The sequence below is a fragment of the Crocodylus porosus genome, unplaced genomic scaffold (assembly GCF_001723895.1).
Source record: "Crocodylus porosus isolate Cpor-Errol unplaced genomic scaffold, CroPor_comp1, whole genome shotgun sequence".
NCBI lineage: Eukaryota > Metazoa > Chordata > Crocodylia > Crocodylidae > Crocodylus > Crocodylus porosus.
Window position 1 is genome coordinate 69891492 of NW_017728918.1, and position 15990 is coordinate 69907481.

General features: G+C 39.9%; 1 protein-coding gene across 4 annotated transcripts in view; it reads right to left on the bottom strand.

The window, feature by feature from the left end:
* RNGTT (RNA guanylyltransferase and 5'-phosphatase) overlaps positions 1-15990 on the bottom strand; it is a 375566-nt gene that overhangs the window by 27333 nt on the left and 332243 nt on the right. For all 4 annotated transcript variants that reach the window (XM_019537737.1, XM_019537735.1, XM_019537734.1 and 1 more), the window contains one exon: positions 12759-12825. In XM_019537737.1, coding sequence (XP_019393282.1) covers positions 12759-12825 — 67 coding nt within the window. The remainder of the gene's footprint in view (positions 1-12758; positions 12826-15990) is intronic.

Sequence of the window (15990 nt, forward strand, 5' to 3'; positions counted from 1 at the left end):
TCTAACTTGTCATCATTCAGAGGAATACTCATTCTGCTACCAGGTTTCATGGCTTCAAGATATTGAACAAGAGATAATATGTATGTTCCACCCACCATTAAACATTGAGTTCTGACATTCAATCATCAAAATCCAGAAAACTACGTAATTTTCTCAGGAAAAAAATGAGGAAAATAACTCTAGTCTCATGCGAAGTGTTCCTTCTAAATTATTTGTGTTTAATTTGCAGAAGGAAGGTCAAAAAAGTGCAGCTTGAACAGTGAGTGGGAAGTTGTGAAGTTTCTGATAATTTATTTCCTGTGGAAGATTATTCTATTCTTGGTCCACCCCACGAAAAGCTCCATCATCTGCAGATCATCTCTGTCCTTATGGCAAAAAATTCCACCGTTTCCAAGGAATGCCGCCTACTGCAGTCATCATTCCAGTCCTTTAGGTGATCTTTCAGAGGTCCTGGGCTCAGGCCATATATGCCATGAAAGTAAGTACCAAGACTTTGAACTTGACTCCCTGCTATATGCAAAATCAGTATGGGTAGCAGAAGACATGGGGACTGCAGGGAAAGAAATACAGGTGTGACCATTCAAAATACAGGCATTGCCTTCAGAATGGATCAGTCTCTTTAAACGAGATTGTATGTAAGTTTCTTGGAACGATGAATGTTAAGAACAAGACAAACAGCAGCAAAATGGCACTTGGGAGAATTTTAAGAGTTTTCTAGCTAATTAACTTCTTGACTAATTCAAAAGCCTTGATGTCAAGGCAATCTCTGCACACTGACTTCTATGAGAAATATAATACCTTTAAGTTGGACATCAATGCTAAGCAGAAAAAGAAGAATGCAAAAGAACTCCTGATTGGCCTCTCAGCAGCCAGGCAGCCTCATTCCAGTGATGTTCACAGAAAGATAATAAAACTGGTTGGGCTAAAGAAGCAGTGACCAAGCTTCACACACTGACAGGTGCATCCCACGAAGCTCAGGGGATTTCTATCAGAGAATTATTTCACATTATCTGTTGGTTGCTGCTTACCCTCAAACCTACTCTCTCTCTGAACTATTGTGTATTTGCCTCTTACATGAACAAAGGAAGAATGAACTAGCAATTTGTACTTATCTGAATTTTTCTTAAACCCCTGACACAGGTTACACTTAAAATGTGATTAACCAATTAATCACATCTTAAGTTGTTACCCAGCCATTTGTTAATACAATTAATAACATCATAAAACAAGGAATAAGCCACGAAGTTATTACACAAAAATGTATAGTAATTTCACAGATGGCTCCTATTCTTCCATTAACTGAATGGATCAGGCTGGGCTCCCAGCTGTGGATGTGGCATGGCAGGAAGCACGACTGGGGACCATGCATCAGATCCCACGGTGCCTTTACTTGCGCTTCTGCCAGGAGCGAAACATATCTATGCATCTTTTTGACCCAAGGACTTAATATACTTAAAATTCTCTGTTACAAACTATTCAGGGACCAGCAGGCATTGGGGGAGTCCCTGTTCCCCTGAGCACTACCAGGAGGAGTGACTAGAAATAACAGTCACAAGCTTGCAGAGGGTAAATTCAGATTAGACATCAGGAGGCGCTACTTCACTGTCAGGGCGGCTAGGATCTGGAATCAACTTCCAAGCGAAGTGGTGTTGGCCCCTACCCTGGGGGTCTTTAAGAGAAGGCTTGACAATCACCTTGCTGGGGTCATTTGACCCCAGTACTCTTTCCTGCCATGGCAGGGGGTTGGACTTGATAATCTGCTCAGGTCCCTTCCGACCCTACTAACTATGAAACTCCTTAGTTTTGGAAATGATCTGTGGCACCAAACAGCTACTGCACAGAGTAACTAGGCTCCTCCAAAGGGCAGATCTGAAGAAATACACCAACATAACTTCACCAAATCAGATAAAGTGCAGTAAAGTAGATTTTTATAAATCCACCTATACTAAATACAAAAAACATACAGAATACTGTTACAAGGTGGCGCACAGGGTTAAACTGCAGCCCCTGGGTTCCCACCTCACCACCACTCGTTCTGGCTGCAGCAGCAGTTGGGGCTTCCAGGCTCCTCCTCCCTCCAGCTTCCCTTTCTTGCTTCTGCCTGTCCCACAGCCTAAGGGTGTGCTGTGCAGCAGTGGGAGAGGCCCCCAGGAGCATGGTATAGTGGGCAGAAGGGAGAAGGAGTGCAGGGAGTTGCAGCAGGGGGGTGTACGGTGAAGGGGGGGAGGTGTCAGAGGACCTGCTCCCAGGCATCTGTAGCGCTGCCTGGTTGCTGATCTACTCCTGTCCCAGTCCAGCCTCCTAGATATCACTCTCTCTTTGCCTATCATGCCGTGATGTTATCTATCAGTTAATAATCTATTCTGCCTTGGCCTATCTTACCAGTATCACTGGTAGCCTGTTTCTGCATATGCTATGGTGCCCCATCTCCATTATCTCTTTTTTTGCACCTCACTGACACCGGTGCGTGCATCAGGGCCCTACCAACCATAACTGTACTGCAGGGGTACTAATGGTGGCCTCTGGCTGCCCCTATAGCTATGCCCAGGCCTCAAGTATTCCTTTAAGTTTATTCACTGGGCCTCCTAGCCCTGTCTCTATCTCTGTTTATCCATCCCACAGGCTGCTGGCCCTTGCAGAGGTGCTTCTCCACCATCTCTCCCCCCTTTCAGGGCTCTAAGCATGGCTTTCTTTCCTCCTCACGGTGGCCTTCACCACCCAGTGGAAACAGGAAAAAAGCATCAACCGGCTGGTTGCCAACACAAACACAAACACAAACTTCACTCTGAGTCTCATGCTGCTGCAAAACAAATCCCTACCCCACCCTACTGGTTCCCTCCCAGCCTTTAGAGTACCTTCCCAGACCTGCTTTCTCCAGCTTCAGCTAGCAGGACCTCCTCTCCCTGGTCAGGTCAGGGCCAGACTGCCTGCTCTGGCCCCAGCACTGGGCTTATCTCTGACTTCACCACCTTCTGGCCACCTGTCTCCAGTTCTTTTAACCAGGCTCAAGGTTTTCTACTCAGCCAGCTAGACAGCTAGTTTTTCCAAGAATCTCCCTGTTGCCTTATGACTCCTGACTCTGGGTTCCAGTGGCTGCTGGCTAATCTAAAGTCTTCCCTCTCTGGGCTATAAAAGTCCAAGTGTTAAAAGGCCCCCACTCCATTCTCTTGCTTCTCATCCATCTGGAGGTAACAGGGCTAAGGTTCCCTGTTACAGAGGGGCATGGCCTTAGACACTTACAAGTTGGACTGTCCTGCTCCATTACATACCTTTACAACCAAATATCTATGCATATATCTTTCATCTTTTTTTAAAATACAAAACAACCTGTAACTGAACCACCATCATTGCACACGTGCCCAAACCAAATAGCCATGAGACTGAGAAAATGTTGTTGCTCATTCGTTTATCCTGTTGTTTATCTCCCCCCAACTCCTACTCACTATGTCACATCTAGAATTTATACTGTAGGCTCTGGCAAAAACACATCTATTTTTTCTTTGTGATGAGTATGACAAAATTGCAAATGCTGTAAAAATAAACATTATTTATGTATTAATGCTTAGTTTATTCTTTTACAGTGCCTACAGTTTATCGCCAGATTACTGTAGATATATAGATTACCTACAGTACACATAAGAGCTACTTACAAACACTATAAATATTAACAACACACTGCAGGCAACAATGAAAGGATATTTAAGAGTAGGTAAGTTTAGATCCTTTATCATGTCACCTTCATTTATTTCTGCTAAAGATAAAATAAAACTAGTGCTTTAGCTATTTCTCAGAAGGTGAACTGGGTGGATGATCATGGCTTATTTTCTGAAACAGCAATTTTTACCTTCACAGATGGGTAGACATTTTTCTTTTAGATCGACAAGTTGAAGTGAAGTACTGTGGTTCTATATGGTCAGTTCAGTTTACATAGTCTGTGAATAAATGGGATTAAATGTAGAACTGGAAGTAATTTCCTTGCTCATCAAGTCTAACTTCCTGCTATCACAGGAAGTTCCTTTTAACAAATTTATTACACTCCATCTTAAAACTACTTAGGTTGTTTGCAACTATGACGGTTTACTTATTGCTGCCAGTACAATCTCCTGCCCATATGTTTAAACACACAAAGCACGAATCAGGAGTCTGATTAAAGGTTTTTCTGATAACAATGTCAGGCAGCTGATCAAACTGCTGGCTATGGGGAAGATAGGTATAGCAGGACAGCTCTGACCCTGGGCAGCCACGACGTATGAGGCACTGTCAACTGCCATTGTGCTGATCATGGTGGCGGGGTAAGCTTCCACTGTAGTGGTGGCTATTTTTGGCTCCCACCCCAAAGGTGGCATCTGCAACTGCTTCCCCAGTCTTCCAGCTTCAGTTACCCCAATGGTGGGGAATAACACAGGGATGCATTCATTCCAAAGTTCTCACACAAATCAGGTATTTATACCTTTACTTTCCTTTAGTCTACAACATGATTAAATCAAATTAAAACTCTATTCTGTTCACTTGGTTCCACTGGATAATTATTTGAGATCACTTCAGTTTTTGACAGACTTTAGTAGTAAACCCTCTGCAGTCATCCTAGTAAGCCATGAGTTTCTGGCTCAGCCAACACCTTCTCACTCTGACAGAGAGTTACCTTCTTCCAGTTCCAAGTCTGAATTGATTCACAATCAGTTTATATACAAATTTCATATGTTAAAACTGTCCTTGAACTTAAGCAGGTCTTTCCTACCCTACTCCTCACACCTTGGCTGATGTGTTTATAGAGAGGAATCATTTCCACACTCAGCTTTTGCACTGCTAGGCTTAACAAGACAACCTCTTGTCGCCTCTTGCAGAGTTAAAAAAAGAGACTCTGTTCTCCTGATCATTGCAGTGGCCCTTCTAGGCCTCTGTTCTAGTTGGACTTTATCTTTTTTTGAAAATGAGTGACCAGACAGTAGAATGACTTCAATACTTCCCAACCTTTCCTAGAAATAATTTGCTTAATAATTCTATGATCACATTTGTTGGGGTTTTTTTGGTAACTACATCACAGTCCATGATGAACTAATATACCCACATCTTTCCATATTCTGTGGTTGCCAATTCTCCTGGCCCACCCCTAGGACAGCCCTAGCTTAGAAATAACACATTGTGCAACTGTGCAGGGGATTGGACTAGCTGAACCTTGAGATTTATTTTCAAGTCCGTGGCGTGTCTGCACAAACATGCATTTTACACAACTAGATCTGAATCCTATTCCTGATCCTACAGCTTTCTTCTGAATTGGGAATACCTCCTATCTTTGTTTTCTACTCTTTGTGACCAATTCATTATACGTGTGGTCCCCAAACCAATATTTAAATATCTCCATCAGTAATCTCCATCCAGCCTGACAGCATTCTTTTCACCAGAACCCATTATAAAAATTCAAAATATTCTTTTGAGTTGTACTTGTATAATAGTCCTTGAATAAATTAAAAATTCTGTTAACATTTGAAGCTAATATGATGGACATTAAAAACAGGCCATGAGGACTAAGTATTTTCAAGATCAGGACTTATATTTATATAATCTGTTACGACCCACTGTTTAAAGTATTATAAAAACCTCTTTTTCAATATGTAGTTCAAGATTCTGGGGGGGGGGGAAGTGGGCAATATGGTCTTCTGGGATATAATTTACCCAGGAGAGGTTGCAGTCCAATTTACTTTATCTCCTAGCAATCACTAACAATGTTCTTTAACATTAAGGGAGGTGGCCAGATGCGTCAGTCTGAAGTCAGGTAGAAGCTAGAATATTACAGACTAAGTAGATTAAACTAAAATTCACTCCTATACAAGTCACTGACCATAACAGGAAACCACATTCACCCACCTACAGACCAAGTGCAAGTTCCTCAGAAGTACACAAAAGACTTCCACACCCTTACTACACGAAATTGGGAGCAGATCATATGGATATAAAATGTGGACACAAAATACAAATATCACATGTATATTTTCAAATATTCTCTTCCCCCCCCATAACTGTCCTCTTGTTCTATGAAACTGAACAGTCTTAGTTTGACAAAAGTGGTGTTTATTATGCAACTTTTAATAACTACCCTTAAAAATAATCTTGTTTTAAAATAGCAGTAATTAATCTCTATTCAAATGGTAATTTAATATGTTAAGAGCCTAAAATGAAACTGGTCATTAACTAAATAATAAAGTTTGCCAGAAGATCGATTACTGTTTAATAATGGAGAACATAATGTACTGAAAAATATGTTTTAATCCCAGAAGCAACTGGGGATGAACTGCAAAAAAACCTTTAATTCCCTCAAAATGTTATGTGACCTCAATTTCTTTAAAGAAGATATTTTATAAAATAGATTTAATATATTTTATATATTTTTAAGATACTTTATAAAATTTGTTATATTTAATGTTTTCTTTAAAATAAATCTGAAAACATGTATTATGATGAATGCTTATTCTACAAGCATCCATCCTGACAGTTTTAAAGTGTACACTATATAACATAGCTTTCATAAAATGACTAGTGTATATGCTGGCCTGCTTAACTTTATTACTTTTAATCAAATCAAACTGTATGATACAATAGCTGTTGAAGGTTACTAATAACCTTACAATGGCGATGAATTTGGGAAAAATCGCATGATAATTACAAACTACTTCCAACTAAATTATTTTATATTTTGGATCATAACAGCTATAGAAGACTTGTATCTAGAGTGTGAGACTATAAGAGATATTTAACAGATCAGTCCTAATTGAGAGAACCCACAAATCACTGAATTCCCTCAAGGCTCAATCTTTGGTCTTTTCACTTTCTTAAAAGTTAATGGTAGAAATTGTTAGAGAATGTTCTATTCATTTCTGTTCAGACACACATATATAAGACCAAACATATTTGAAAATGAAAATGTTCTGTAACATCTTTGAACAGATGCTAGAGTTAAATGTTAGACTAGAATAATCTCATTTAAAAACAGAACTAAAGTGATATTGAAAACTAATTTTAAATTAAACCCATTCCCTCAATATAACCTTAAGAGAGCAATGTTCTGAAAATAAATAGGGATTTTCACTCAGTTATTAATTTGACTCCAAACTGTCAATTCACTTATTCTTCTCTCTGAATTAATTATCAGCCATCTGCATTAGCTATCAAACATTAACTTTATGTTTACTTAATAAAATATAGATATTGACGCCATCCTAGCTGAATTTTTTGCTTTTACATTCCCTATAATATGTGACATCCTTAATATCAAGGAACATTCCTAAACATCATCCTAGCACAAGATGAAACTGAAAACCCTCAAAATTACTTCTTCCAGATAAAAACAAGTGCAAAATTGTCAAAAGTATGAAAATCAAATATATACATATAAACTTCTATCACTTGACCTGCATCAGGTCAACTAACCACTGCTCAAACAATGCAGAATTAAGCTACAAAAAAAGCCCGAACAAACACATCAACACTGGTTGACAGCCTCAAGAATGCTAGTCTAAATTCTGTGCTCGTAGGCAAAACATGAAGCCTGTAATGTCTCAGAAAATGCATGGGAGAATAAACCACTACAAGGAAAAACTCCACGTAACTTCTCTGTTCTAGCCAAGAAAGCTAGAACAGTACACTCTAGGACGATACAATTTCTTCTGTGCTGTTTCTGGTCTACCTGCTATCAGATACAATAAATTTAGAAGATCTGAGGAAGGCATGCTTTGTGCCCTGCCATATAACAAATGCCAGTACTAAGTTCAGAAGCCAGGTACTGCATTCCAGGTACAACATAAGGATCAATCATCTACATGGTACCATTTAATCTTGGCAATATTAAAAAGAATAAAAAAAGAGATGTGATGAACAATTTCTTAATTAATTCAATAATTTATTGAGCAAAAATACTCAATTACTGTATTGTTCATTTGTACATAGCATGCCTCAAAAAACTCAAGAGCAAGAAACTAAAAATATAACTAAAAACTTCCATGCATAGGCATACAACCACCGTAAAAATCACAGAAAATCTATAACAGATAAATCTGCCCCAGAAGCAATGGCAGTATTTCAGCCCTTTTCTTCCTCAAACTTGCCAAACATTATCAGACCAGAAACCCCTTACATTATCTTTAGATACTGCACGGTTCTGGAAAACCAAGTCTATTCATTGCTGGAAAGAGGTACTTGTATAAGGAGTTCTCTCTACTTATGTATTTGACAAACAATATAGTGGGTTTTGTGTATTAATATTGGATATGAAGGTCTGTAATTGTTTAATCCTCAAACCAAAAGTATTATCTATGCAAAGATTGTTTTGAAAACTGTAAGATTATAAAGGCTACAATGAATGGGTTCAAATACATGGATGGTCAATTTGGTCTATATCAAGTAAGCTAAAGAAGTGGAAAACACTTGGGATGGCATGAAAATGAAGGATGTCAACAGTAAGATGATGAGTGATGAGTCCCTAGTTTACATTAACAGAAAAGACTGAAGCAAAAGCAGATTTCCTTCAACTCAAAGTTAGTGGATATTCCGCTTTACACAGGTTACATAGTAACAAACATGTTCACTTCGGCTCACAGGTGTTTCAGATAGGATTGTTAGGAACCACGCAGTAAGGCTGGACTGCTGAAGGAAGAAAAGGCTGGACTTACTGAAGGAAGAAAAATTAAAGTTTACTTATCAGCAACAAACATTCATAGAGACAACTGCATGCAAAGACCTACATTTGTTAGTTAATGCACACCCTTGGTGGATACAAGACTAAAACGAGCAGTCACCTAATGAAGCTATGCCCTTATGGATCCAAAGGTATGTAGCAGTGGCTCCCAACCTTTTTTTGCCACGACCCACTGCTGGGAGCGGAGTGCAGCAGTGGTGGCCTGGGAGAGCTCCCGGCACACAGCATGGCTCGTCCTTTGTATGCGGTAACATTGGCATTGCCCCTGCAACCCTCATTTGGGTCATGACCTTAGGTTGGAAACTGCTGGTATATAAAGTTGCTGTTCCAATACTAACCCAAATTCATGTTCCCATACGGTCAAAGCTTTACTTATGACTCCAAAACAAAAAAGAAGTTAGCTTATAAATTACATGTATATGGCAATTCCCCCAGTTGTGATGGATTAATAACAGGACCCATAAATGAGGTGGCTCAGAGGAAAATAAGCCTAACATTTCAGGATTCCCTCCCAAACTGAGTATTATATCTACATGCATAGCCAAGAAATGTTATGAACATGTACGTATTTATTTTCTTTTAGAGCAGGGCTGTCCACCTTATAAGGCGGCAAGGGCCGTACTAGAAGGGACCACAGACTCCCCCCTGCCTCCAAAGCTGCATGCTATGCATGTGTGTAGGTGCTCATCTCTCCCTCCCCTACTGCACTGCAGGTAGGTGCCTCACCTCACCTTCAGCTCCTCAGAGAGAGGTTTCCAAGCTGCACCGCACTGCAGAGGCACTCTGAGATGCCATCTCCCCTGGCACTGTGGGCTGTATCATGCTACTGCTGACAGTGGCAGGAAGCGTAAGTCAGAGAAGAAATGGGGAACTCAAAGAACTTGCCTCTGCTATAACTAGAGTGATGTGGGGAGAGGTGACTGGGTAGGAGCCCAGGGGCTATATGTTAGCCTGTGCAGGCTACACAGGGTCCACAAACCACCAATTGGACAGCCCCGTTTTAAAGAGCGCTTCAGCCCTTGTAGACTACACTCCGTTTCCCTTCAAGTACACAAATGCATGCAAGATCCTAACTTCAACTTCCACAGTTTGCCCTACTTTGACATTCTCTGGATACAGGCACAAGAGTTTCCAACTTTTCTCTATAGTCTACAAATAATTTAGCAAATAAATAAGGCTGTCTTTTGTAAGTATTAACTAAGAGTATCATCTACACTGATCCTCTGGGTCAAGCTAAATACCATCCTATACCCCTGCCTACCAACCACCAATACTAAAAGCCCCTAGCTTCACCACCAGTGGGAAGACAGCTAAATGCCAGAAACTGTCAAGAAGTTCAACATAAGGTTGACTGTACTGCCACTTGCATTCTTCCCTGCTCCATACTGCAACATGTTTGGAGCTCACCTTTATGCTGCAGGCCTGGATCACAAAAAGTTCAACCGTAGTACTCCCAGCAATTCCTGTTCCTTGCTTCAAGCCCTTTTTTTACCCCATTTGTTATCTCTACTGGCCGTAAGTAGAGCCAAGCAAAGAGATAAGCAGTACACAAAGATTCCTAGAAGAGTTCTAACTTGAGGAACAAGCAGTGTTGGCTTTGGTGTGGTCCATAAAGTAAAATGCAGACGGTGGAAAGCAGCTGATGTGGCATGGGCTGATTGAGGATTACCTGGAAGGTTAAACCTAAATATGGGAACAATCATACCCTGCAAGCCTTTTTTTAACATAAAATCTGCATGTTCATTGTAAGATGAAATGTTTTAAGGGAAAATATAGTGACATATAAGTAGACATAGACAGAAAAGAAAACCATGAAGTAGGGACTGAAAAAAACCTAATGATGCTATATACTCCAATTTTGAGAGTACACCATCCAGTGTTCAGATCTTTCAAAGCGTTTAGGCTACAAACAGAGAATTCATAAGCATCAATGAACAAAGATCTATATTAAATCATTTTAATTAATAACTCAATAACTGATACCCAAGATGAAGAAGGGTTAAATAATCTAGGAAAAACATTTTGGTATAGGGTTATGAAAAGTAGAGGCATTTTCAACAGGATAAAATACAAAACCATTATTTATTGGGACCAGCTAAATGGTTGAAATCAAACGAGTTCTTTACTATTTCTTGTAAGGTAACAGATAGGAGAGCCTTCCTTTGCCTGACTCCCATAATCAGACACTATTTGATGGGTTTCACATGATAAAAACCATGAAGAGGCCTTTATATTAATAAAAGGTAAGTATGTTACACTAAGTCAATCTCTATTTCTTGAAAATTAGACTTATGACTTGGAAAAGAGAGATGCTTACAGAGTATCTTGTACAATCATGGAGATGAAAACACCTGGAATACATGGTGCTACCTGAATGCCAGGATAAGGCATTCTAGATTTGGATCTGCTCTAGCTATGACATCAAACTGCCTGAAATTTTAGAAATGTAGACACAAGGGTACAGGATGAGCTTACTGGCTCCTACACTGACACTGAGTAGGCTTATAAACTCCTCCACTAGTTCTGGGGTCTTGTTCTGTGTGGGAAAAGCTGCCTGCTTTCTTTTCTTGAGATGAGAGTAAGATTGTTATTTTGGATCCTGCTGTGGGCATCATACTAGATGCCTTTTTGGGAGTGCTTTTTATTGCCAGACTGGCCTAGGCCCAGTGTCAATTTTTTTCCATCTTCCTCACACCAGTCCAAGGACCCTGTGGTTTGGCTGTAAAAATCATGTTGTCACAACATAACAAGTATCTAGTGCAAATAATATTTCAATAGTGTGTTGGATTCCCTGATTAATGAGGGTGGAACAGATTACAAAGAAGGATTGACCTCCACCAATTAACTTTTTTAGGATAGTTTTCAGATGTGTTACTTCAACTGTTTTTCTAATGTTTTATCTTTTCTTCCTGAGGCATCCAGATACTTACAGAATGGCCACTTTTTTTATATAAATTAAGATTCTATTGAACATTTTCATTGATGCAAACACTATTTTGGAAAGAGTTACACTTTAGGATATAAACATTCACTTGAGATGAAACATCTTGCCATATAAGGTTTCAGAGAGGAACACTTAAAATAGTTTGGAAGTCAAATCAGTTAAATGATGTAAATTTAGGGATGTAGGAAGATAGTACATGTTTCCTAAGGTTTTGAATAAATTCTTAAAATTTGGGTTTTGATTTAAAAGTATCAATAGTTTGTGGGGGGGAAGAGAACGAGAGAGAGAGAGAATTAATTTATTAGGGCTGGCCAAATAATTAAAACATTGAAATCTTGCAAATGTTTGCATTTCAATGTACAATATAAATGAGACCCTTTAACTGTTTCATGAAAACAAGACAGATTGAAAATAACCAACCTCAGATTGATTGATCAGGACACACATTTACAATATGCAAAACCTAGACTCCAGCCCACACTCCAAAATCAGATTTCACATCTCATCTCAGGTGAATGCAAAACTGTGCTAATGGCTTTTCTGGGAGGATCTTGCTTTACCCTCAGGAAACTCCACAATGAAATTTTCATCCAAACCAGTAGGCTTTCCCAAAGCTTCACTAGCAATCAGCTGTTAGAAGCAGGAGATCTACTTAAAGTTCAGCAGAAAAATAGAATCATTAAAATCACAAAAGATGAATGTTTTGGGAAGTGTTACATGTCCTTTATAACAAAGTCTAATAATGTTGGGAAAACATTCTCTTGTGCTTTCTAATGCCATGTCTTCCGTGTCCAAAATCACTTGAAAGATTAGGAGTTGAAAAGATGGCTTTGTTTTGAAATGTCACTGAGAAAGTAACCTGAAAAATAAACATTTTGTTTCTGATCATTAACCTAGTGTCAAAATTAATCAAACAAGATGATAGAAAACATTCAATTTTTTTGACAAGCTAAATACATAAATGTCACTGGAAATAATCCCAGAACATGATGAACACAATGAAAATTACACTATTTTTCATTTTTCTTGAAATGGTATTAATTCATCTGAAGTACTCTGAAATTTCAAGAAATATACAAGATCTTAATGACTTTTACGTAAACCCAACAACCTTGTTAGTCATACCTTAATATGTGCAAAAGGTCTGTCAAAACTTCCAACATAAAGAAGACCAACATTCTGGGTAAGGAGCCTAAAAAAAAGGAAAACATCATTTAAGATCTCTCGTTATTTCTTATAGCCTAGTAAATTTTTCCAAGTGTGATAGTTGTTATTAAACCCCTGTTAGTGTAACAGGCTTAATTATGATCCAGAAAGAAATACTATTGAAAAATATGATTGAACAGAACAGTGTGTAGAATGAATTCGTTAAAAAGAAAAGATACATAGTAAAGATGGAACACATTCCTGCAAATTAGTGTGTTGAATTCCTACTGTAAGAAGTGCTTCACAAATCAATTTCACAATACTTTTGGTATCCTTATACAGGAACCAGGCAGTGCTCAGTCATGAACAAAAACCACGGGACATATAATATTTCTGTTTAGTAATGGCCCTTCGAAGTAATAATATCAACTCAATTACTGCTTTAAAATAAGTGAAGGCAAACAGACTCAACATTAAAGTTGCAAGTTTAACAATAACATTATCTGAAGTGATATAACCAATATGACCCCAATACCGTAACAAAACTTACCCCAACAGCATAATAAAAAATCCCTAAGACTCTCTGCTGTGCCATTTAGCAGTCCCTCGTCACCACTGTGCTATTCATTAGATTTCATTTAGTAAGCCACTGTGTGGCACCAAAATTTCTGCTAGCAAAAGGGTGAACTGGTTCAAAAATGTGTTGATACTTCTGATTATAAATTAATTTGGTTTCTGCAGCTAGGTCAGATAGTGTGCAAGTGGTCAATATTACCAGGAAGATTAGAAATATTAAGCACCAGGGACATGTAATTCCAGAGAATATGAAACAATAGATGCCTGTGAGGTAAAGTGGGACAGATGAATGCACTGGAGTGCTGTACTGCTTGCCCTGTAGAGGTCACAGTATTAATTCCTGCAGCTGCTGGAGCTACCATTAAGGCCCAGCTCTGTAACCCAGGGAAATAATGTCACTGTGATTCATCCTTTCCTCCCTGTTTCCCCCTGACATAGGTATTAGTCACCAGGGACAACCAGAAACTCCAGTGGGGTACATGGGGGAATAGGGGAAAATGTGAATGATATTAACTCTGGGTTCTGGAGCTGTGCTGAAACAACAGGGATTAATGCCTCTATGCAAGGGTCAGTCAGCCATGGCAAAAACCCCATGGGCTGAATCCAGCCCCACGAGGCAAGTGGTTCAGCTTGCGAAAAGACCAAAGGGTCGGGTGCCCTGATTTGGACAGAAAGGGTTTAACACCTCCGCTGGAAGGCGATTCACTGTGAATTTGGATTAGTGGTATTTTGCAAAATGGAAAAATCAAATGCTATGCATAAAGAGATGTCAAAACAGTGCTTTCTTTTCAACCTCAAGATTAGAAATTATATTCATATTTTCCCCTAATATATTGGAAGGGAAAGAGGAACTAACAAATTAGTTTGAGCCCATTATAGCAAGGGCAGGCAATGAATGGCCTCTTTAAATCCTTCTAACATACATACACACATACAGGAAGGCTTACCAGTGGTTAAATGCTAGTGCCTAATGGGTTCATACTAAATGAAAAGTGGGAACGATTCCTATTGTAAGGATTCAAGGTACCTTGTAACATTTTGGAAGAGATTCATAAACCAGTAAGGCTTTTTTTTTTTTTTTTTTTAAAGGAATTTCAAATTAAACTAATGGAAAACAAAAGTATCTTTGGTGCTACCAGGAAACAACCAAAGTACCTATTTTGCCCTGAACAAAATAGCATACAAGGTTTTCATTCCTTTCACTTGTTACATTTTTCTTCCTCTCCAGTACCACAATAACTAAGAATACAATATCTAGAGAGATGAGTTTTTACTGAACACAGTATCATAGCAGAAGTTGTGGCAGAAGAAAAGATACACAATCAAATTCAATAGGCATAATTTCATGGGTTGGTCTGCATTAGATGGGCTATTCAAGGGCTCAAAAAGCCACCTTCCCTCCCCCACCAAAACTCCATGCTCCAGGATACAAAATTAGAATCCCAAATAAGTAACATAACTACTATTTATGGATGTACACTATACAGAGAAAGATTTATATTATGGTCCCATCATTTGGTCCCTTGAGTTTGCTTATTGTGTTTCTTGTTTCCACCATATTAACATTCTAAAAGTAGCTTTATAGGGTGTGTCCAGATGAGCACACATGTGCCTCTTGCAGTGTCTCAAACCCCTTTGAGACGCTGCAAGACGCATGTGCAGGAACAAAAAAAATATTCCCCGTGTGGCATATTTGCAGCATGAGGACAAAATTTGGTACCTTGATATTTAGGTACAGGCAACCCCTGCTTAACATGGTTTTACTTAAGTACTATTTCGCTATAGCACTCATTTAAAATTCATACCTTATTACACTTGGCGCTGAGCCAGTTTCATTACAGTGCTTAGCAAGGTGGCAGCGGCAGCAGTGAGAAGTGGTGAGTGGGAGCAAGTGGGCAGGTGTGAATGTGGGGCCTGCACTGGTGCTACAGGGCCAGGGCCAGCAGGGGCCCAGGGCGGGGTGGCAGGAATGTGGGCCCAAGCTGGTAGGTACATAGTGCTAGAGCAACTGATGGGCAAGGGGTGGGGAGAAGCAGTGGCGGCAAGAAGCAGCGAGTGGTGGGGGGGTAGGCATGAGCGTGGGGCCCCCGCCAATGCCTGGGGCCAGGGCCAGCAGGGGCCCAGGGTGGGGCAGCAGGAGCGCGGGGAGCAGGCTGACATGTGGGGCCAAAGAGGCCAGGGGTGGAGTGGGGAGAGGCAGCGGTGGTGGTGAGAAGCTGCAGCAGGAAGTGATGGTACCCAATTACCTCTATTTACCTTAATTCCTATGGGGAAATGGGTATTCACTTATTATCAATATTGACGCGTTCCACATACCTAGGCTACAATGTGTATTAATAGTGATGTTCTGCTTAACATCCGTTTTTTCTGGAACAAATTAAAAGTGTTAAGCAGGGGTTGCCTGTATCAAAATAAAACCTGGGTGAAGAAAGCGGGGCAGGCTATGGTCCCGGACCATGCCATGAGACAACTGGAGCTTGGGTCTGCCACAGAGTTGCTCTGGCACCTAGCCAGAGTGTCTTTTATGGCTGGCCCTTGCCCTGGTGCTGAAGCAAGCTGCCTGCCCATTTAGGGCAAGCAGTGTGCAGGCTGCAGGGCCCTGGACCTGGGTTCTGTGCCAGGTAAATAGAGGGTC